Here is a 22552-nt window from a genome sequence, read left to right as displayed (position 1 = left end):
GCCTTTCCTGGTATTCTCAAAGTACTTGATTATTGACCTCTCAATAAGCTCGGCACTAATGTTTTTATCTCAAAGGATCTCAGAATAAAATGTATGTGATACAAAAGCACTCACGGCACAAGACTAATTTCTAAAGAAAATTATATGGGAATTTTCATATGTAATACCCATAGCAGGAATGGTCACATCAAAATAAAATGAGAAGAAATAAAAAAATCTAAGAAGTTTTCACAACAGAGGTGGCTCTGGTATACAAGGAAAAACTGAGGCCTCACGGTACCCACATTCTCACCCCATGTCAGTTACCTGAGGAACTCAGAGGTTCACCCTTTCAAACAGTATGTCAGCCTAGTTTGTTTTACTAAGTAGTAATATGTTTTATAATTAAAAAAATTAAAATAAAGAAGGGAAAGTCTTGACCTAGATGGAGAGGAAAAACTGCTGGAGTGTTATAAAACTGAGATGATATTGTTCTTTGTTGAGAACAAATGAAAATCCGTCCCTGCTTTGAACACAGGCATGTAACTGGCTTGCAAGAAACTTCTGCAGTATAAAGAATTTCACTCAGGTTCGAGTGGGACTAAGTAAATCTAGTCCAGCAACCCACTGGATGCTCTGTATTACCTCTATAATACCCCACACCCATGGTGTACAGTTTAAACAACCTCACATTGCACTACAGGAGCTCCCATTTCCCTGGGTAAACATTTTGCACGGGTCTCAGAGGTCAATTCGGCTTTCCTTATACCAAGCCTAAATCTGTCTCCCTATGGTTTCCATGCATTGGACCTTTAATCCATACATTGAGGACAAGCAGGATCCAGCTCCCACAGGACAGCCAACCACCAGCAAATATTTGAAAGCAGTTATCATGTCCCTTGGCACTTTCTGCCCACCTTCAACTTGCAAAACTTCTCTTCCTTGGTTCTTCTTTATTTTTTCAGAGATGGGGTCTCCCTATGTCGCACAGGTTGGAGCATAGTGGCTATTCACAAGTGCTCACTGCAGCCTTGAACTCCTAGGCTCAGGTAATCCTCCAGCCTCAGCCTCCCAAGTAGCTGGGACTACAGGCGCAAACCACACCTTCTTACATGGTTCTGTCAACCACTCTACACAAGGCAAGTCTGGCTCTTTCTCTACCTGATCCAATGCCTATACATCAGTGTATCTTTAGAAAGTGGAGTGCCTTTCTAAAGAAAAAGCACTAAGGTGCTCTTTTCCAGAGATACTTTGAGAAAAATTCTAATAACATACTTCTATTTCTATAGTTGAGAATCACATTAGCTAGGCTTGGTGGAAACTATCTTTGTCTTGTAATAGTGAACTTATAGTTAATTAAAGGCCGTATGTTGTTATCAAAATTTTTAATCTCCTTAGAGCTATTTCATGTTTTTTATTTTTCAAGATCTCTGAGGATCCTGATTCAGTCACTAACTGGATATAAACATTCCTCACAAACAACTCTGATGATAATTGCACTCCACAACTTCATCCTGGAAACAAGTACACCAAATTGTTATGCAGACCAGGGCTGGGAGCCCAGCCCAGCAGCACGGTTCTACAAACAGCTCCCTTGACTGGTGCCAAACCATGCCCTTATCATCCACCCAACAACTACATCTCCTAACTGCTGTTTAACACAACCATCTTCCTCTGCCTTGGCCATAGTTTCTTATTAAAGGTTTTGCTGAAGTCCTGTCAATCATATTTACTATATTTTCCTGAACAAACAGTCTAATGATATTGTGAAAGAAAATGTCAGCCCGGTCTAGGGTGACAGTTTTCTTGGTGAACCCAGAGGGTGCCAATGATCACCATTTTATCTTATAATAGGACAACACGTTTATGATAATAAAAATAGAGTTTTCTCTAGAATTGACATGACCCTACCCTTGGAACTTTCAGAATGCATTTTCTTGTCCCCTTTGAAAATACAGAATGATAGTCACCACTTTCTATCTCCCATAGCAAATTGTTCTTTTTTTTTTTTGTAATTGATAAAAAATTTCTGATATTGGTTCATTGTGCCATTTGTAAGAAATTGCAGTCCTGACGTTGCCATTCAACTGGCCTCTGACTCCCTTGCCAATCAACGATCTTACTCCCGTGTCAGCTGGGCAGGTATGCTTCCTTTTCCCGCTGTCTCTGTTCCCAATGGGAAGCCCCAGGAGAACGGGTCTCATCGGCGTCATCGCTGTCCTCTCAGTTCTTGTTCCAAACAAATAAGAAAATGAACAAATGAACATTCACTTGGACCAACACAGAAGATGGGCAAACGAGGAAGTGAGCTGCTTGCTTTCACTGCCATTCGTTGATTCTAAACCATTCATTCCAAGGGATGTGCCTCCCCATTCCTGGATCCTACAGCATCCTCTCTGCGGCCATCAGGACCCACAGTAGCCCCAGTGGACTGGATATGTTCAGGTAAGTCTGTGTCACTAGTTCTTTCTTATTTCCACATATTTACTTTCTTTCAATCTTTTGTATGTATCTAACTTTATCAAAGAATTCCATTGGGATCTATATTCTTCAAACTTGGTCTTTTCTTTCTTAGATAATCCGTGAATGCTTACAGTGGCTTTCTGGAATGGTCCTCAACTGACTTGCGGCACTTTCTCCAAAGTCTCTTGCTATTCAACAAGGCCCCCCGGGAAGCCAGGATTGACACTCGGAACTGCTCCTGGGCACCTGCCCCTGTGCCTGCACGAGGCTCCAGGGGCTGCCCTGAGAGCCGTTTCCCTCTGGAGAAGCCTCATCTCTGCCTCTCTCCATGTGAAGCTGCGGCTTAAAGTGGGACTGGTAAATAACACAGGGCTGGGTAGGCGAGTGCACTGGGAGCTTGGAGGTTCAAGTTAAGAAGCTATGCTTCCTCTAAGTGTTGCTTCCAGCTTTAAGTTTAGGATAATCAATAGCACACCTGCCCACATCAATAGACAGATGCCTCTTCTGGATGAGTTCATGGGTTTTAGCCTGAGTGGAAATATTCAGTTATAGATGAGAATGTGATTTTCACCTGTGTTTTGATCAAAGGGTCTGAAGTTTCTGACAAAGTGTTATATTCGCTTTCAATGATATCTAACTGGCCATAAATATGTGGGCAAATATCAAACTTGAGGCAACTTGAGTGAAGTGGACAGGGGAAGGGGACTGTCTTTGTTGGGGTGAAGTGTGAGATAGTAAAATGCATACATTTAATCGTTAAGAACATCTAAAGGCCAAACCTTCCTTATATACACCAAGCAGCCATTAAAACAATATGATTTGTGTATGAGGGAACTGACTAATCAGTAGCAAACCACTCACTAATGAGTTTAGTGGCCTTCAATACGTTTTTCAGCCTTTCTAGACCTCCTCATAGTTGGTTAGGTCATTTTTAAGATTCCACAATTAGGAGGGACCACAGCAATAATGTCCAGGAAGGAGGACACACAAACCAGCTACTAAAAGAGGATTATGTTCATTCCTACAGAACAGAACAGAACCTACATCCCGTTCCTCTGAGTCATCATTTAGAAATAAAATGTGGTCAACCTACCAGTCTATTTTATTTGTCTGAGCCCACCTAGCCTAATGCTTTGACTATTTAGTCCCACCTTGTTTAGGGGAAATGTGGCCACTGTAGATGTGGCCACTGTAGATGTATGGAGCTATTTGCTGGGTAATGCCTGTGTACCCACAGATAGCAGTGTCACAGAGCACTCCACAGCCAGACTGAGTCCCCAGCCCAGGGGAGCTTAGGCAGCACTCAAGCAAGAAGGGGTGGTACTGAGGGAAGCAGAATGAAGTTAAAGGTGAGACCACCTGAAAAACGCAGAGCCTACAGCTTAAACCCTGCCATAGCTTTAGCAGTTTCTCAAATAAAGCAAAGAGAATCACCACATGGCCTAGCAATCCCACTTCTAGGGATATACCCAAAAGAACTGAAAACAGGTGTTCAAGCATGAACTTGTAAATGAATGTTCACAGTAACACAGTAGCCAGAAAGTAGAAACTCAAATATCCATCAACGGATGCAGGGATAAACAAAGTGTGGTATAGCCATCCAAGAGAATATTATTCAGTCATAAAAAAGAATAAAGCACTGATACCTGCCACAGCATCAATGAACTTCGAAAACATGGTAAGTGCAAAAAAGGCAGAAATCATACAAAAGGTCACATTTTGTATGATTTCATTTATAAGAAATATCCAGAATAAACAAATCCATAGAGACAGAAGGCAAGTTGGTGGTTTTCAGGGGCTGGCAGGGAGGGGGAATGGGAGGTAACCGCTTCATGCATACAGAGCTGCCTTGTGGGGTGATCAAAATGTCCTGGAAGTGGACAGTGTTGGTGATTACACAACATTGTGACTGTGCTCATGCCACACTGAATTGCAAACTTCAAAATGGTCAAAATGGTAACTGCTATGTGATACGTATTTTACTGCAACATGTTCACGCTAGCCCAGTGAGTACACTGGCCAGACCCCTGGCCGGGGCCATCATCTCTCCTCTCTTCCTCCCTGACTTCCTGCTGGTCCTCACCGCTCGTACCTCTGAGCAGAAAGGATAAACCTAATGAGCCCAAGTGTCAGCACAACATAAATTACGGTCCGGGGAAAAAAAGAAACAACTTGATGCATGGCCGAGGATCTAAGACAGGAATGTCCACCATTGTTTGTGATTATGGATCACATCACAATCTAATAGCAATTTTTATTTAATCAATAATTTCCATGCTGAACAGACAGCCCTGTTACAGGGAATCGACAAGCAGGTACTGATAGCGACAAGCCTCGTTATTAATCTTTCCTCTGCCAGCTTATCAGCCAAACTACTGTAAAAGGCACCACCAAGATGGATTTTAGAATCCACCTTGCTCCTCTCCCCCCTCCCTTTTCTTCTTCTCTCTCCCGTAACATTTCATGTAATGTAGACACTACGTTTATTTGAGTAACCTGGGGCTTGTGTAGCATAAAAAGGCAGTTCACATTAAGCAATTTCACAAATCAGTAGGACCTAGACCATTGCTCAGGGTTAGCCATTATAGGCTAATAAATCATACTTTCTCTTTGAGTTGTCAATCCCCAGAAAGCTTTGTACAAGTGCTGGCATCTGTAATTCCATAAAGGCTTTTCATCTTAAAATAAGATGCTCTGGACTGATAACAAGAATAATCCCCTCTTGATCAAGAAAAAAAAAATCTGCATTTTACCAATTAAAGCTACAGCCAGAAGCCAAATGGCTCAGTACTGAGATTCCAGTGAAGTTTATCTCTGCTAAACACGAGGAGGAATACAGTGAGGGCTGTGTTTCACTTGCAGCTTGACTGCTTTATCTTGTGGTAGAAACTGCACCAGAGGAACCTGTGCGAACTCTCCCTGCCCCCAGGAAAGGCCACCAGGAAGACCTCCTCTTCATGAACCGGGCTCTCCCGCCTGTCCTAGAGAGCTCCTTGGGACAGGTCACATGTGCTGAAGCACAAGGGAGAGCCTAAAGAAACACCATGTCCCTTTAGGCAGGTGGAGCAGCCGAGATAAGATTGGGCCGGTTATGTTAGAGACATGGTCGAGTGGAGAGAGTCCTGTGAATCTAACAGAAGACAGCTGGTGCAGTTTTGTTTTCCTGATTAGAAAGACATTTTCATTCCTGCCAAACAGACCAGGAACTACATCCCATTCATCTGAATTGCCACTTGGAAATAAAATGTGGTTGACTTACCTATTTTATTTGTCTAAGCCCACCAGAACTAATGCTTTGAATATTCATTCTCTGTATTTGTCCAAAACAATCCTGCCCTGATTGGAAGAAAAGTGGCCACTGTAGATGTATGGAGCTATTTGCCAGGTGATGCCTGTGTGCCACAGGATTATATAGTCATAACTAGAAAATAAGACACACCTTATTATTTTTCTTTGAGACAGTCTCACTCTGTTGCCCAGGCTGGAGTACAGTGATGCAATCATAGTTCATTGCAGCCACCTCAGCCTCTCAAGTAGCTGGGACTACAGGTATGCCTCACCATGTTCGGCTAAATTATTATTATTATTATTATTTTGTAGAGATGGGGTCTTGCTATGTTGCCCAGGATGGTCTTGAACTCCTGAGTTCAAGTGATCCTCCCACCATGGCCTCCCAAAGTGCTGGGATTATAGGCATGTGCCACTGGCTTGGCCTGGCACACCTTATTTTGCACAAAGCAAAATAATGCCAAAGGAAAGATGATAACAATCACAATAAAAGCTAACTGGCTCTAAAAACTTGACTAGCACTGTAGTAGGTATCTCCCGTAAACTATCAGAGATAATTCTCCCAACAACCCTGATAATCCTCTTTTAAAGAAAGATAGCAGAATCTTAGTACCCTTTGGTAAAGAGTCTGATGCCACACAGGCAAGAGACAGGGGTTCCATGGACATCTCCTCTCAGCGCTCAGCCGGCAGCCCTGAAGCTTCTGACTTCTCTCTGGATATCATGCAGAACATCCACATCAGCTGCTCAGACTGTACTCATACAACATCTCCAAACTATCCTCCCAAATTTTAAAAAATAATTTCAAATAACTTCCACTGCAGAGTCTCACTTCTGGCCCTACCCCAGTCTACCCTTGCCCTCTTTAATACACTGTACTTGCAACTTCCCAGGTTTTGCAAGGCTCAGCCCCATCTTTCTAAAGCTGATGCTGGCTCAAGCCATTCCTCTCATCAAAAGCATTTAATTCTCCTTACTCCATCTGGAATAAAAGTCAGACTCCTAGTCTAGCCATCACATCTCCCATGACATGGTGCTACTCGGCTCTTTAATCTTACTACCCACTACCCTTCTGCCTTCCGGACATACTTTGGTTCTGCTCTAACTGCATTACTTATCATACCACTCTTCAACCAAAAAGCATAAAACAAATCATTTGTAATTATATTTCTAATTCAAAGAGATGCCCAAAACCTCAGCCTTTTATTATATTAGCTATAATCATAGATAAAATTTTCCCATACTTTCTGTACCCATTAACTTCTTCCTGCTGTCTTCTCCACATAGAATCCCCAATGCCTTTCTGCAATGGTCTTTCTGTGTTTAAGTCCGCCAGTTTATTCTGTACCATGCTCATATCCAATGTCCATGAGATGTATCTTTCATTCCTTCTTCTGTGCCTTCACCTTACTCATTTTCCCGCTGTCCTGCTTGTACATCGATAGTACTCATAACAGCCTGCCCTGTATGCTCCCCTTACCCAAAGGGATAGCCCCCAACCCCAGCACCCTAGATCGGATATGCATGAAGCGTTTTCTTCTAGATACTATGCCTGCAATTTCTGTAGTGGCCACCAGGTGGTGATGATGGATCAACAGCAGATGAGTAAACAGGTAAGATTAACAACAGCCTGCATAGGTGAGCCTGTGCAACTGAATCAATGGTATACTTATGACTATTTTTAAATGTTCATAAAAGTGCACTTAATCTCTCCATTCTTCAACTGAGTGAGTTTATTAGTACTACTTGCTATGGATTCTATTTTTCCTTATGTTTGAATAAAGCTTTTGAGTTTACAAAGGACTTCCGTTATAGGATCTCATTCTATCCTCATAAACAAAAAACAAATTTAAAAATCCAGTGAAGAACCTAGAATGGATATTATTATCTCCACTTTACAGATGAGACATGGAGGACTTACTGCAGGGTGACTTAAATTCAGAAACAGTTTCTGGCAGATGTAGCAATGAAAGACAGATCTCCAACACACTATCTGGTGTTCTTCCCATCCCCCACTCACTGATTAATGCTGGTTTTACTGGTAACTGGGTGGGGTCGAGTGGGGTTGGTTTAAGTTTAAGGCCTTGGCTTACACATACTCTCTTGAGGATATCCCATTTACAGTTCTCTTCTCTTGCAACATTAACTGTTCTAGAAAAAATAAAAATGCCTCCATGGTAGTATTTGGCTAATCCCAGAGAAGCCTAAATATCCCCAAATCTTAAAAAAAAAAAGTCCTCGCATTAGAAAACTGCTTTCTGTTCCCGGAGCTCTGTTTTATGTCAAAGCAGGAGCCTGATCTCCAATTCTGCCTGCCATGATCTCAGAATTTGGAGTCTGTGTGACTTCCCCAGGGCTGAAAAAAAAAACAGTGATGGAGTTTCTCCACCAAGAAAAGGGGCTTGGCTGGTTATGGGCCTTACTGAGAACTACTGTGTGCCTAACCTTAGCAAATGTGGTTTTTAAAGTAAGCTCTGCCAGTTTACACACACACACACACACACACACACACATAGGTATATTTAAGTAGCTTCTTACTAGATACATTTTAATGAGATCATCTCTGATTTCTAATCTGAACATTCTAAAGTACATTGAAACAGGAGAAACTTTTTCTTTAATTGCAATTATATTTTTTTTGTTTTTCTTAAGTGTGTTTTTCTTTCTCCACACTATGCGGCAAGAGGAAATATTTAGGGCAGAACTGGGGACAATACTGTCTCCCAGGGACATCTGACAATGTCTGGAAACAGTTTTGGTTGTCATGACAAGGGAGGGAATGCGCAGGACAGCTCCCCACTATAAAGAACTGGCATCTTGTGGGGAGAGGCCTGGGATGCTGCTCAACACCCTACAGTGCCCAGGACAACCCCCAACACCAGAGAATGATCTGCCCCTATGTGCTAGAGTGGAGAAACCTTGGTTTGGTGTAACCACTGAAGAAAATTTCCAGAAGGATGTCAGGACACATGAACAGGAGAGATGGAATCTCCACACCGCAGAAACGCACAAGGAAGAACCTGCAATGGAAGAAATGAACCCAGAGGCCTCTCCAGTTCTTCTCTCGCAGTGTTTCATGAACTGGGGGCCTATCGACATCTTTTTGTAGTTACTAATTTCAAGCTGACAGACCAACCCCAACACTGCCTGAATATTAACCTAACCCCTGCTTTTACATGTGACATGCATGGACATAGCAGCCTCTAAATATCTTTACATTTTTCTCTCTTATAAGCAGAATCACTAACATTTTATTGAGTATAACTTTTTTAGCTAATTCCCTTCCCATTTTATGTGGTAAAAGTCACTATTTTCCTTGGGAGCAGAGCAGGCTGGGAACCCAGGTCCGTCGGCTTTGAAACACATTCACATTGTACTGCCACTGGGTAACGATGGGAAACAAAAGTATTCTTTCAAATCAGGTGCTAATTATTCTCAAATCATCATCATCACCATCACCATCATCATCATCATCATCATCATCATCATCATTTCATCAGGCCTCAAAAGTTTACCTGCATGATTTACTTTGACCCTAACCATATTTTCCACCTGTTTCCTAGGAGTCTTTTCCAGTATTCCTCTGTACTCCTCCCTCTCTCAGCCCATAGAGTCGCAATACACAATTATGACTTCATTATGTTTCGCCTCTTGTTGTTCACTACGCTTTTATGTTTCCTTATCCCCACCTCCCAGTTAGACTGTCCAGTCCTTGAGGGTGTAAATCATGTGCCCACCACAAAGCTGGGGCTGTGGGTACCACACGGGCTGTCCCCAGCCCATGTAGCACCTACCAGGGCTCTGCACATCTCATCAAGAGCTGTTGAGCAAATGGCTGATCCACTAATTTTGGCTTGTACTTTTCCTAATAAACAGGAGAATATATTATGCCAGCAACATCTGCTATAGGCAAGTATATTCAAATGAGGTATGCAGCCCAGCCCAAAGTGACCACCATTCCCACTTGTCTGGAGTGGATCCATACAGAATATTCCATGGCACTAATTGTTGGCAGAATCTAGAATCTCACCTAAAGTATCATTGAGAACCAGCTAAAAAGCTTTCAATAAGAAAATGTTCCCCAGATGTCAGAAACAGTTACTTGGAGGAAGATTTTGATGAAATATTTCAGGGAGTATACAACGGATGAATGAATTAAGAAAGTAACTAATACATGGCCGCCTCCTAAACTCCACCTGGGGGCAGTCACCCATAACTGTTCACAGCCCCCCCGCCACTCCCAGCCCACCCCAAATTCCCTCCCAGGCTGAAAGGGGAGGGGGACTCTGCACAGCACTCCCAGTGGCTGCCAGCCAGCAAGCTGGCACTTGAGGGAGAATCTGTTTGCCATCCCTGTCCTAAGGACTATCCAATTCAAACTTTTTGCTTTCTTTGACTAAAACCAAGGTTGAACAAGGCAAGATGTCTTGGCCCGGTCTTATTCAGCAGAAACACAATGAGGAAGAAAAAGGAAGTCTCTTGGCTTCAGTCTAGCGTACATCCCAGTTTAGCAACAATTAATAGAAAATAAGCCACAGAAACCAACAGTGCCACCGCATTCTCCTCCCCCACTCAACCCAGCGAAACACACACATAAAACAACGAGAGACGGAGTGACCTCTTCGAGACCCTCTGTCTGTTTCTCATTAGACCTACTGCATGTGATCTCTGCTTGGCCTTGGACATTGGGGACAGCGTTTATTTTCACGGCTGTTTCACAGTATGATAAGTGAGAAAATAACGTTCTAAGGGGTCAAATGGTTCTAAGGAGGTCATCCCAAGAGTCAGGGCAGAGATGGGGCTGCCACTCAGAATCCCAGCTGGGCCTGAGGGGCTCTGGCTGGTGGACCACACAGCCCTCACACACCCTCGCACTCGATCTGATCTCCTGAGTGTCTCTTTATGGGAACAATTTCTGCAGGTGCAATTTAGTCAGCAACTTTAAAGAGAACGTGATCCTTAAGGCAAAATTGTCAAAAGATGGCTTTGAAGTTTGTAGTTCTTAGTCTATATTTTATATGCCGTGTTTCCAAATAATTAGAGTAACCGAATTAACTAGCAACTCCATGTAGGGAAAATAAGATCAAAATCTCCACTCATTCGTTTTATGTTTTATGTGCACACAAAACTAATTTCTGCCTCATATCTGAGACCCCTATCACATCTTAAACTCAATTTTCTCTTAGGTAAGGATAGACAATGCAACTTTAGCAAAGGGATCAAAATTATATGGGAAACATTTAAAATGCAAATTTAGGATCACGGTATTAATGTGAAAAGAATGTCTTAACATCCTAACTCTTCCTTGCGTTTCTACAGACACATCAATTCTTCACAAATTAGATGTGCTTTCTTTATATCTAAATCTCTATATTAAAAAGAAAGCCCCTCATTTTCATGCTGCTGATGTATAGAATTTGTTTCCAAATGGCAGCAAAGGTGATTATGACTGTATTCTTCTGATAAAGGAAACTTCAGCATGCTTTTAGAGATCAAAATTCGCAGCATATGAAAGCATTTTAAAATCCAAGTAGGTGGTTAATCACTCTACAAAAAGGTGAATTTTTGACACTATGCTTCAAGGAGACAAATGGAGGATTACAGAGACTTAAATGCCACCCAATTGAAGCTGGGTGCTAACAGAAATACCTCTCACGTTCTCTGCGGTTCTGCCCCACAGGTAGAAGACAACATCCCCCAGTGTGATTGCCAAGGGCCCTGCAGGGTCATGCTGCTGGGGATTGGGCTGGGGAATAAAACTTTTAAAATCATTTGACTTTTTAAAGACCCTTGCGGGGAGAATATTATGTGTGTTATTTCTTACACAGAAATAGGGGGTTTTCAGGGTGAAAAGTTGCAGAGTTACAGCAAACAGGTGGACATGAAGTATGGTGATGATACTATTATTCTTTCGATCTCAGCACTGATGTTTTCAAGCATAACCAGCCACTCAGCAGTAATGACTCCACACTGAGATGGAAGTTCTTTATGTTTATTCCTTTTCCTCCTCTTAGAAAGCCTCTCAAAACATAGGTGGTATATACAATGTCATGCACAACCAAAGTGTGCAGGTTTCAGAGAACCTGAGACTAACGTGTGCTGCAGGCTGTGCATATTTCTGACACCTCAAACATCAAATAGCCAAAGATGGAACTTACTTCTAGGACAAAATTAAAACAAGAGGGAAATGGATCTCTGTGTAGACAGAAAGCATCCTTCCTCCTTGGAAGAAGTTGAGCTGAGCTGTTTTCCATAATAAACACAAGCTAAACCAAATACCATCAGCACAAACCAAATAGCATAAACAGAAAGCAAAACCAAAAAACACTTTGAGAATGGTTACACTACAACTCTCAGAAACACATTTGAAGTTATGATTCACGTCTTTTATAATATAATGCTCAACAGAAAAAGGTCTGGTTAATTTAAAATTGAAGAAAAATATGGACTTTCAATTCATTTTGAGATGTTAGAATGTGTGCCTTGCAAATGGCGAGAGAAAATATTTGCATCTTGGCAAATCAATAATAAATTCAGTCTTCAATGTACTTGGAATTAATTTTCGTTCTATATACTCCTCTTGCTTTTTTGTTTCCTTCAATTTTAACTGACACCAAGAAAGGGATGAAGTACAAGAACAAAGCTAACAAAAATACACACCTATCTTCTTAGCTTCTGGTCATAAAAGTAAATTTATGACAAATTTAATACTAGCTTGAGAGTAACTAAGCCCAATTGTAATTATCTTGCTGGAAAGATAAATTAATTAAACATCCCTGTGATAAAGACCCAGCAGTAAACCTAGAATAAACACATAATTGGTGAAGGAGAGGGGCTTGAAATAAAGGAGAAGAGAAGGGAAAGGCTAATATTTAGCCCATCTGTTCAGATAGTAATGGACGAGGTAATCTTTTCAAGAGTACATGGAGTGCATTACAGTGGAAATGAGACTACCTGGCGGGCAAAGTCAGCCGAGTTTCTAATTCTCTTCTTCAACTTTGTGATTTGCTAATGTGAAACACATGTCTCCCTTTTGCACCAAGTTCAAATAACTCCAGAATTCCAACCGTGCAGCTCAACGACTGAACCAGAACAAGGGGAGAACTTGTCAGGATTTAAGAGCTTTCAGCAAAGCCCTTCAATTGCAGCCAGCACCCTATTCCCCGGAAGGATATCAATTATAGATAGTGACTTGCTTTAGCAGGCAGTCGGGACTGTCAGACACTAGATAGACAACCATGAAGAATCATGAATCTTTCTATTAACTGTAAGAGGGGGAAAAAGAATGGGTCACGGCTATAAATAAGGCAGAGCATCAGAATGGTTTAACACCTTGCCTCTTGGTTGTATGTGGCATGAAAATTCAACTAATTCACAAAATGTCCTCTCTCCAAGGAAAGTCACAGGAATGGAAACTGTTAATGCTTTCCTCTGTAAAAAAGTAGTTTTTGCAACTGGTATTTATTCTACCACCAAAGTAATTAGGTGGACTTGAAGTAGCTATTCCTTCAATCAACATAATACAAAGCACCTGCCTATTCTATAACAGGCCACCACTACTGCTGCCAGATATACTCATGAGTAAGAAAGTACACGCATGGCATGCAATGTAGAATCAATTTAAACATGCAAACTAGGGGTTCCTGCACCTCAGACAGTAAGTAAAAAGGTGGAAAATAAGTGATATAAACTAGTATTCTTATTTATGTTGTTGTAAATTATAATTCTTAATTTATTTAAGTTTATTTATTCACATAATTTGTCTCAGACTAAAATTAATATCGTAAAGGTAATATATTGGATTTTCTTCTAATCCTGACATGAGGATTTGACATGAATTTCTTCTGGTTAATCTGAAATTAAAATAGTCCACTGTATACGTGTGCATTCATATTTTTTAAAGATCGTTTTGATAAAACAGACAATATGGTAGTCATTTACTTGGTAGTTTTAAGCAGCCTTCCTTTAAAACTACTCAGATCTCTCTATTAAAACATCATTGAGATCACTGGCCACTGAAATTAAATTCAAATACCTGCAATTTCATCATCTTTTAAAAGCTTTCACATTACCGTATTTAGGCTGTGAAAGGGTTAAGCTACTACCGCACTCCAAAAAATATTACTTCAAACCCTGCCTCTTATGAGGAGCACAATTCATTTTAAATATAGACTTAGAATAAGCTCTTATTTCGTTCCTGATTTGGTAATGACTGAACCAGTATCCAACATTCCTTGCAAACTACAATGACTTAGCCTCCAAAACAGCACCATGAGACTTCAGGATATTTTAAAAAGCAAGACACCCTGCCAACATCTCTTCTATGATGGCAGCTTTTACACAAACAATTCTCTTCATGTTTGTTGGTCATTCATTATATCACTAAGGATACACATGGCATATGCTACTCTTTGGGAGTATTTCCCCATACTAAAACAAAAATTCCAAACTTTTCTCCCCTTTGGTATTCCAGTGTCTTTGTGATTTCCATTAAAACAGTCAGCAAGAATAAATGGCCATTAAGTCAGGCTTGGCTTAAAAATAACACTTGCATTAAATTAAAGAGAAAGAATTGAATTAAGTTCATGGAAAAATTCTGGAAATATACCTTAATTAAAAACATTTGACTTTTTTTTTCTGTGCTCAGAAATCTACAATTCTTCCCATACAATCACCAGGAGACATAATTTAAAAAGAAATGGAGGGGAGGGACCCTGGCGATGTCATGTAAAATCCTCAAAACCTTCTGTATAGAACAGAGCTCAAAATCTGGCAACCTGTGTGCTTAACACTGTAGTGTAACTGTAATCCGTGGAATACATTACATGGGATGCGCCGAGTTGCAGGAGATACACATTAAAAGCTCACACCGCCTATGAAACATGTGGGATGTAAGAGGGACTTCATAATTTTAGTGTTTAATCTAAATGGAGGAGGGTTATCAAGAAACATGAATTGCCTAAAAATACAGTTACTGTAAAAAAAAGAATGGATCATGAAAGTGGAGAGAGAAAGAGAAAAAGAGAGAGAGCAGGAGGAGCGGAATCGCAACAAACGCTACTTTGTCCAATTTTTCATCCTATTAAAAGTTTAACTGCCACACTTAATGCCTCAACAAGACCCTGTGCTTCTGCCAGGAGTTGTAGCACCTGCGTCTTTTTATATTCGATCATCTAAATGCCCTTCCACGTCAGCCGCTCCTGGTCCCATTTGCCAGGGAAAACTCCACTGGCCTTCAAGAAAGTGCCAAGAACAGTGAAGCACTGGGAAGGGAGTATCACAAATCAGGCATGGGGTGGGGAGAAGGCTTTGTGCACACTGCATTTTTTGAAATGATACGCAGGAGAGTGTGTAAAAATTCCTGAACCTGGTGAAGAGGAGGTGTGGTTCTCAATCTGACCATGCTGCAGTTTCCAAAACATTCATCACTAAATACATTTAAAAACACATATAACTTTTTCCATGAAACTACTAACCCCACAAGGTCTGGCCTCCAACCAAGAAATTATGCTACCTAGCTCATATAGAGTACTAACTGTGGCTTAAAAGAATGGGAGCTTCCTTAGGCTTTGAGAGTTTGGGAGAGGAAAAAAGAAAATCCCTCATCTCCACATTTTTTCCATTGTTACCGGGTCTTGGAAGAGGAATCAAACTTGGTTAAAAGGTTAATCATAATTCATGTCCAGCTTACTATTACTCAATAACCATCAAAGTCGCTGACTCAAAATAGTGTTTTCTGGCTTACAGGATCAGAGTCATTACACTCTCTATTGAAGACTTTATTGAATTTTACACTCAGCTTTAGCTGACTGAACAGGTCAAGCACCGTGGCTCCGAGTTTTCTTTATTCTCAGAAAGTCATAAAGCCCTCTCCAGCTCGCAATACGGCTCACTAAGAAACTTGACTCAGCTCAGGGTCAGAGAGGCCGACCTCCCTGGAAAGGGTCACAGAGCTGTAAAGCCCCGTTCCTGAATACCATCCACTTACATGCACAAGCTGCTCTTGGGTGTCGAACTCCCTGGCGCAGCCTTCCCAGTGGCAGTTTGTCTCATAGATGACTTCAGGCTCCTGTTTGCTTTCATCTTTGTCCCCTTCCTCCTTGACAAGGGTTGTTCCTTCGGGCTGTTCCTGAAAGAAGAGGGTTGGGGGCAGGGAACACAGAAGGGGTAAGAATCAAACACAATGGGAGGGAAGACAAGAAGAGAAAGTAAAAACCCAAATTAGATTTGGGTCTAGGGTTTTGTGAATTGAAGAAGTCAAACAATAAAATCATTTCTATGCATATTTTCAGATTTACCAAATACACTCTGAGAGTTTTAAACGTCTGATTCAAGGCAACAGCCTGTCAAAATGATGAATTAAAAGTTGAGGCCAAACTTTGCTGCCCTGATTACAAAGCTGAAAATAAACCCAAATGTCTTCTAAAAAAAAAAAACCCAAACAAAACCAAAAACAAACAAAAACAAAACAAGCTCGTAAGAAAATAAATCAAAACAGGTCTTTACCCAAAAGATTGGTACTTCTATTTTGCTTAGTTGTTTTAATTATTTTCGGTCTGCTAATTTGTTTATTCTTATATTTTGTAATCTAGGAAAATGGTTTACTAGTACTTCTAATTCTGTTTTCCCTTTGTTGGAGACTGTGTGAGACACTTTTGTGGACTTTATAGGGATAATGCCCTCCGATTCCACCTCTGATCTCTAAGGATATGCTCACTACCCAGGGCCCAGGGGCCACAGCATCAAAGCTCAGGGGCACAGTCCTTCCGAAACCCCTGCGGCAGCTTCACAGCAATGCAAATACAAGTCATTTTGAGAATTCATCTTGTGTAGATTCAGGTCCCAATCCGGGGCTAGATGATAAAAACCGTACGCAGGCATTGAAGTGTAACCAGCAAGGTTGTTGCTGTCTGGCAATATGCAAGAGGAAAGATCCATTTCAGAGCCTGTGACACCAATTTACTCCAGCCTCCATGTTCTTGCTGAAAAGGAAATTTGGGCAAGTAGTCTGAGGTTTGGGCTGAAGCAGCCTGATGACAGCAAGGTCCAGATTCTGTGGACATCTAGAGAGATTGGACAAGAGTCCAAACTGAGGCCCAGAGAATTTAAGTGACTAGAGGCGGAGTCTGGATTGAAATCCTACACTCTTCCTTTCAGAATTTTAGGCTGAGTGCCAGAATCTAACTAGCCTTAGGTTAGTTGTGTTTTCATCCCTTCTGGTTCGCCAGGCTCTCCTAGAAAGTGGGAAGTAGCAAAATAAGAAAAAATGATATAGGACCCATCAGTAGATCCGCCACAGCTCAAGCTTGGGTCCAGGAGCTCAATAACTCAGGCCCAAAATCACAGATGAGGACTGAGGCCTGGTCTCACCTGTGGCCAGCAACAAATTAATGCAACCATTTCCTCTACGAACTACAGTTGCCTATACTCCCAAGCTGCCTAAACTATCAAGAAGGTATACCCCGCATGGCTTCCTGCACTGTCTGCGTTTGCTTCTGAGCTAGAAAAACAATTTAGTCACTCCATATCTAGCCTTTTGCACAACATGTAGAGTATGGCCAAGGTCAACAATGCAGTGGACAGGGAACTGCCGTGAAACAGACACCAGGTCTAGGGAGGAAGGGGGAGCTGACCCAAAGACACCAATCTTGGGAGGAGTGGGCGCTGGCCTGTGTGGCCTGAGTGTCCTACCTGCTGCCCCCGAGCCCCTGGGCTGGGGAGGTCTTCATCGGGTTTGATCTTGGACCTCTTGTTGTGCATCGGGTCACCAGTGCTGCTCACTGCAGACTCACTCGTGGGCTTGTTCTGCTGGTCACATTTGCAGAGCCAGAGACAAAAAGATTTTCATCAACAAGGAGCAGTACCATAATTAAAACCTTGCAACTCAGGACAAGCGGTCTTATTTGGCTATAAAGCAACGACTCTGATAATTCTCCAATCCCAGGGTAAGTAGAGTTCAGATAGTATGTTCAAAGCTAGAAAATACGTTCATGCAGCAGCTCTTCATTTTTAACTTGTGAGTATAAACTCCCTATGGCTTTTTAAAGCTAGAAGAATGGAGCTGAGGCCCTAGGCTTTAACAAGCTCCAACAGGGTATTTCAAAAGAACAAAGTTGTGATGAGGGTAGAAGACCAACACATTCCGTTTGTGAAGTTCTTTAATTAGAGCATCCAGATTCTTCTCCAAACAATATCAAAGTGGCAACAGTTAACGAGGGCAAAGCACAGTTTTAGCCTTACTCTAAAGTACCACCTGGTGGTAAGTCGCAACTGTGGTTCTAGCAGAGGGAGTGAACAGTGACCAAATGACAGCAATGTATCCACACGCTGCATTGACATGGGATGCAGGTTACAGATGGCACCAGGTCACAGTGAAGCCTTATCAAGCAGCCTGCTGCTATGCCCATGGGAAAATGACTCTGGGGGAAAAAACTGTTTGATGAGAAGCACTTACACCACACGTCCACCAAAACTGAAGACTAGACCTCAGCATTAAGAAGACAGGATGCTAGTATGGAGGCTGTGAGAACACAGAGGTGCTGTGTTGATTAACGGCTGACATGGTGGCCTGCCCCCACCCTCGGCTGACCAGCACGGCCGGGTGCATTGACCTGTCCCTCTCACCTGTGAGGACTCGGAAGGGCCGGAGCTGACCTGGACGGGGTTCAGAACCGTAGGGATCCCTGGAATAGGCCTCTGTGTTGGAAAAGTTGGGGCAGGGTGGATGAGTGGAGGGCTGTGTCCAAAGGCTGAACCTAAGCTCTGCTGTCGGCTTAGGATCTGCTGATGCATGTGGAGAGAGACGGGCGCAGAAGAGTAGGTGAAGCTCAAGGCAGGGCTGCGCAGGGGAGATAAAAAAAAGACGATCATCACTTAAACGCAGAGCTCAGACAAATACACAAGATCTGCAGCTTTCTATCTATAATTTTACCATCCCAAATCAAATTTGTTTAAATGAGAAGGTAGGATTATTGCCAAGCATCTTGAAAACTTCTTAAGGGAAAGATGAACACTGAGATGAGACACACATGTGCGTCGTGCACACATACACGCAGACCTGAAACAAGATTCTGCAAAAATGGAAATAAAAGGCATCAGCTCAATAATAACTATTTATTGCAATAACAAACTTTATATAAAAAAGAGAATGGGTGACTACATGCTTTATAGGACTTTTATTGGCCCTTAGTTCCGTATGTTCCTGTGCATGGAGCAATTCCTTTAATCTTAGCTCTCACACCGCACGCTTTCATATGTCTCCAGATCTTATTACAAGAGGAAAGAAAATCAATTGGTTAAATGTGTTTTGAACACCATGCTTGTCATATCACTCATTTGTTTGTAAAGATGGAAAGCTTGGTTCATCCAGAATGCCACCTAAAGAATTTCCATCAGTGCCGTCTGGTTACAGAAGCTGATGGATTAACCTCTCCCCGCTGAATCAGTGATCAATGGGCTTCGATGGAGGAATATTCCAGTGGGAGAGCACTGCTCCCTCTTCTAGCTAAACAGCATTTAATGTCTATTAAAGCCCATTATGCATGCTAATGCCTGTCACCACTTTATTATGCCACACTATTTCCCAGGCTACAGTAAGTCCTGAGGAAGCAGTGATATTACCTAAAGATTTCTCAACTAGCAGGCAATGCCAAATCATTCTTTGTGCCAGCGTGGTTTTGGAATCAAATCCTCTTAAAAGAATGGAGTGTTCTTAAGGAATTTGCCAATGGCTTAAAAATGCATGAAAAACTAATAATTGCATTCATGGAAATTTCTTTTAAAAAAAAATCAGTGAAAAAAATATTTTTATATATATGTATGTATTTCTCCCTGTCCTGCTGTGTAATACCCAGAAAGAATCAGAGTTTCTTGTAATGTCAAAGTTAGAACTCATGCAAATTTCCAATCTGGTGGGTTAATTACTATGGCTGTTAAGCGCATTAACGGAGAATAAAATAATTACAATAGCAAAATTCAAACCATTTCAACAACTTTAAGTAATAATTCCAAAGATATACTCTGTTCATTAATGTGACTCTACATTTTGCGTATTTGACTACAATCCATAACAGGCAGCTTCAATGGGATTACATTACTATTATTCCTACAGAGAACCTTACATTACAATAGCTTGCCCATTTAAGACTGAATATCATTAAGAATACCCTAGGAAAATTTCACCAGGCTTTGAGGAACTCTCCTTTCATTCCACATTGTATTTCTTTAATAAAGGAAAGCAGAAACATGGTGAAAACAGTCATTGTTCACAGTAAGTTAGGGAGAAATCAGTAATAATATTCCGTTTCTGCGGCGTTATAGTTGCTGCCAGTGTTTCCAAAAGCAAGCATGAATGATTATGGCAAGACTTAGCTAAGGTAGCTGTGTGGATGATTGATAGGGCATTAATCAAAAGATGCATATCTGCCTCAGAATTTGTTCACAAGCTTTCTTCTAATAGCTGATTTCATGTTCACTGAGCTCTATGCCAGTTTGTCCAATTTATTTTTCAGTGTACAAGCCATTCATCAAAAAACACAATGATTTCACAGCCCCCCTTCCTTTGGGTGAATGAGTATTACTAAGTGTAACTACGTTATTCTATTCATTAAATAAACAAAACCCAAAATAACCCACTTCACATATAATTACCACGGCACACAGACTTTGCATGTATCTCCAAACACCTTTCCAGGGTTCTAGAAGCCTAGACTATCTGGCAGAGTTGGGAGAGGGTCCCTGAAGGTCATTTACACTTCTAATTCTTGGAGACACGACATTTGGGGGTTTAAAAAATCAGTACTTAATTAAAAATAGAGACCATTCAAAAAACATTTCACAAAGCAAAATATGCCCTTGATTTTATACATAAGCAACTCAAAAGCATTCACAGACAGATAAGGGAAGTGCATTTTAAAAAAGATGTAGGAGGCCAGGAGCGGTGGCTCACGCCTGTAATCCCAGCACCTTGGGAGGTCGAGGCGGGTGGGTAACCTGAGGTCAGGAGTTCGAGACAAGCCTGACCAACATGGCGAAACCTCGTCTCTACTAAAAATACAAAAATTAGCCAGGCGTGATGGCATGCACCTGTAATCCCAGCTGCTCAGGAGTCTGAGGCAGGAGAATCACTTGAACTGGGGAGGCGGAGGTTGCGGTGAGCCAAGATGGCGCCACTGCACTCCAGCCTGGATGACAGAGTGAGACTCTGTCTCAAAAATAATAATAATAATAATAATAAATAAAAATAAATAAATAAAAAGATGTAGGAGGTGTCCTTACAAAAGATAAGGCTCAGCATTCCCACCGCAGTTTCCTAGGTCTACAACCCTCCTTGCCCTCGGGGAGCAGGGGTAGGGGTTCTGAAAGCTCTTGACATACTTTGGCCATATCCCCATTCGGGGCCCCCATCTTTTTGCTGGTAGAACCAGGTGATGGGAATAAATGTTCTCTAAAATCCACATCAACAATTAGACTGCAAGGGCTATGAGGGAACACACAGTGGACGGTGATCCTGAGCCTTCAGGGCTTATTCATAAGAAGCCAGCAACAGAAACACTCCTCCTCGTGCACAGACCTGGGCCAGGGCAGGGTATGGGACAGCTTGTCTGAACCCAGAAGGGCTGGCCCTCAGCCTTCTGCTGCCGCTCCTGCCAGGGACTGTGCCCCAAGAGGGCGGCTTCACTCCAGATGACAAAGTCAACTTAGAATTTGATGACAAAAGTAGAAGTTCTCAGCTCTGACACAGTATCACTTAACAGATTTGGGAGTCAAGCCTCCTCTGCTCTCAGAACACTGCCATCAGAGTGCTGGGGCTGAGGACAGGCGATGACTGGGCACGGCACATGGATGTCGAGAGTCGCAGACAAAATGCCCATGAGAAAGGATGCCTCCCACGCATACCCTTAACTCTCTTGGGCAAGATCAAGATATGAAAAGATTCTCCTGAGGTTTTCCCACTGGCAGGACAAGAAAACCTGAGCCACCACAGCCTCATCCTTTAAATCAAAGTGGGGAGGGCCATGGAGGAGGGGAGTCCTGCATCCTTTTGCCTCCTGTCACAGCATGAGCCCCTCTGCATCTTCAACACTCACAGTGCCCCCTGCCTGGAACCCTGGGCTTCCAGAGCTCAGAATGGCCACTTCTTTTTTTACATTCAGGTTCCAGCTTAAATGTCACCTCTTCAGAGGGGCCTTCTTAGACTCACGCCCCATCAAAATGAGCCCCCTCTGCACCTCCTTGCCCCATCAATTTTCTACTGCATGACAATTCTATTCTCATGGCAGCATGCAGTACTCTCTAAAACTCTTTCTTTCTCTCCATCTAGGAGGCAAAGTCCAGCTGGACCAAGCAGTGTGCCTGGCAGAGCAGACACACAGTACTGAGTCAACGAGTGACTGAATCTATTCTTCAGTGTCTATTAGTTCCCTGTTGCTGCTGCAACAAATAGCCCAAACTGAGTGGCTTAAAACAACAGACACTGTTTATTACCTTACAGTTCTGGAAGTCAGAAGTCTGCAATAGGCCAGCGGGGCTGCATTATTCTAGACGGTCTAGGCTCCCTGCCTGTTCTGTTTCCCGGAGGCTGCCCACATTCCTCAGCTCAGGGTTCCACATCCCTCATGCCTCCTCCTCCTCCTCCTCCTCCTCTGACCCTAACTTGCCTCTCCTGCCTCCCTCTCACAAGGGCTCCTGTGATTACATCACTGCCACCCAAACAATCGAGGATCATCTTCTCATCTCAAGATCCTTAGCTTAATCACACCTGCAAAAGTCCTTCTGGAGTGGAAGGTAACCTATTCACAGGTCCCAGGGATTAGGATGTGGA

At 42.2% G+C, this 22552-nt stretch overlaps 1 protein-coding gene across 2 annotated transcripts in view; it reads right to left on the bottom strand.

The window, feature by feature from the left end:
- Positions 1-22552, bottom strand: part of GLI3 (GLI family zinc finger 3) — a 276407-nt gene that overhangs the window by 46414 nt on the left and 207441 nt on the right. For both annotated transcript variants that reach the window (XM_012496984.2, XM_030796692.1), the window contains 3 exons: positions 18355-18568; positions 17422-17535; positions 15719-15859 (listed from right to left, as the gene is read on the bottom strand). In XM_012496984.2, coding sequence (XP_012352438.2) covers positions 15719-15859; positions 17422-17535; positions 18355-18568 — 469 coding nt within the window. The remainder of the gene's footprint in view (positions 1-15718; positions 15860-17421; positions 17536-18354; positions 18569-22552) is intronic.

The sequence above is a fragment of the Nomascus leucogenys genome, chromosome 17 (assembly GCF_006542625.1).
Source record: "Nomascus leucogenys isolate Asia chromosome 17, Asia_NLE_v1, whole genome shotgun sequence".
In the NCBI taxonomy this organism is placed as follows: Eukaryota; Metazoa; Chordata; class Mammalia; order Primates; family Hylobatidae; genus Nomascus; species Nomascus leucogenys.
Note: the sequence above shows the minus strand (reverse complement) of the source record. Positions and strands in the feature narration are given on the sequence as shown.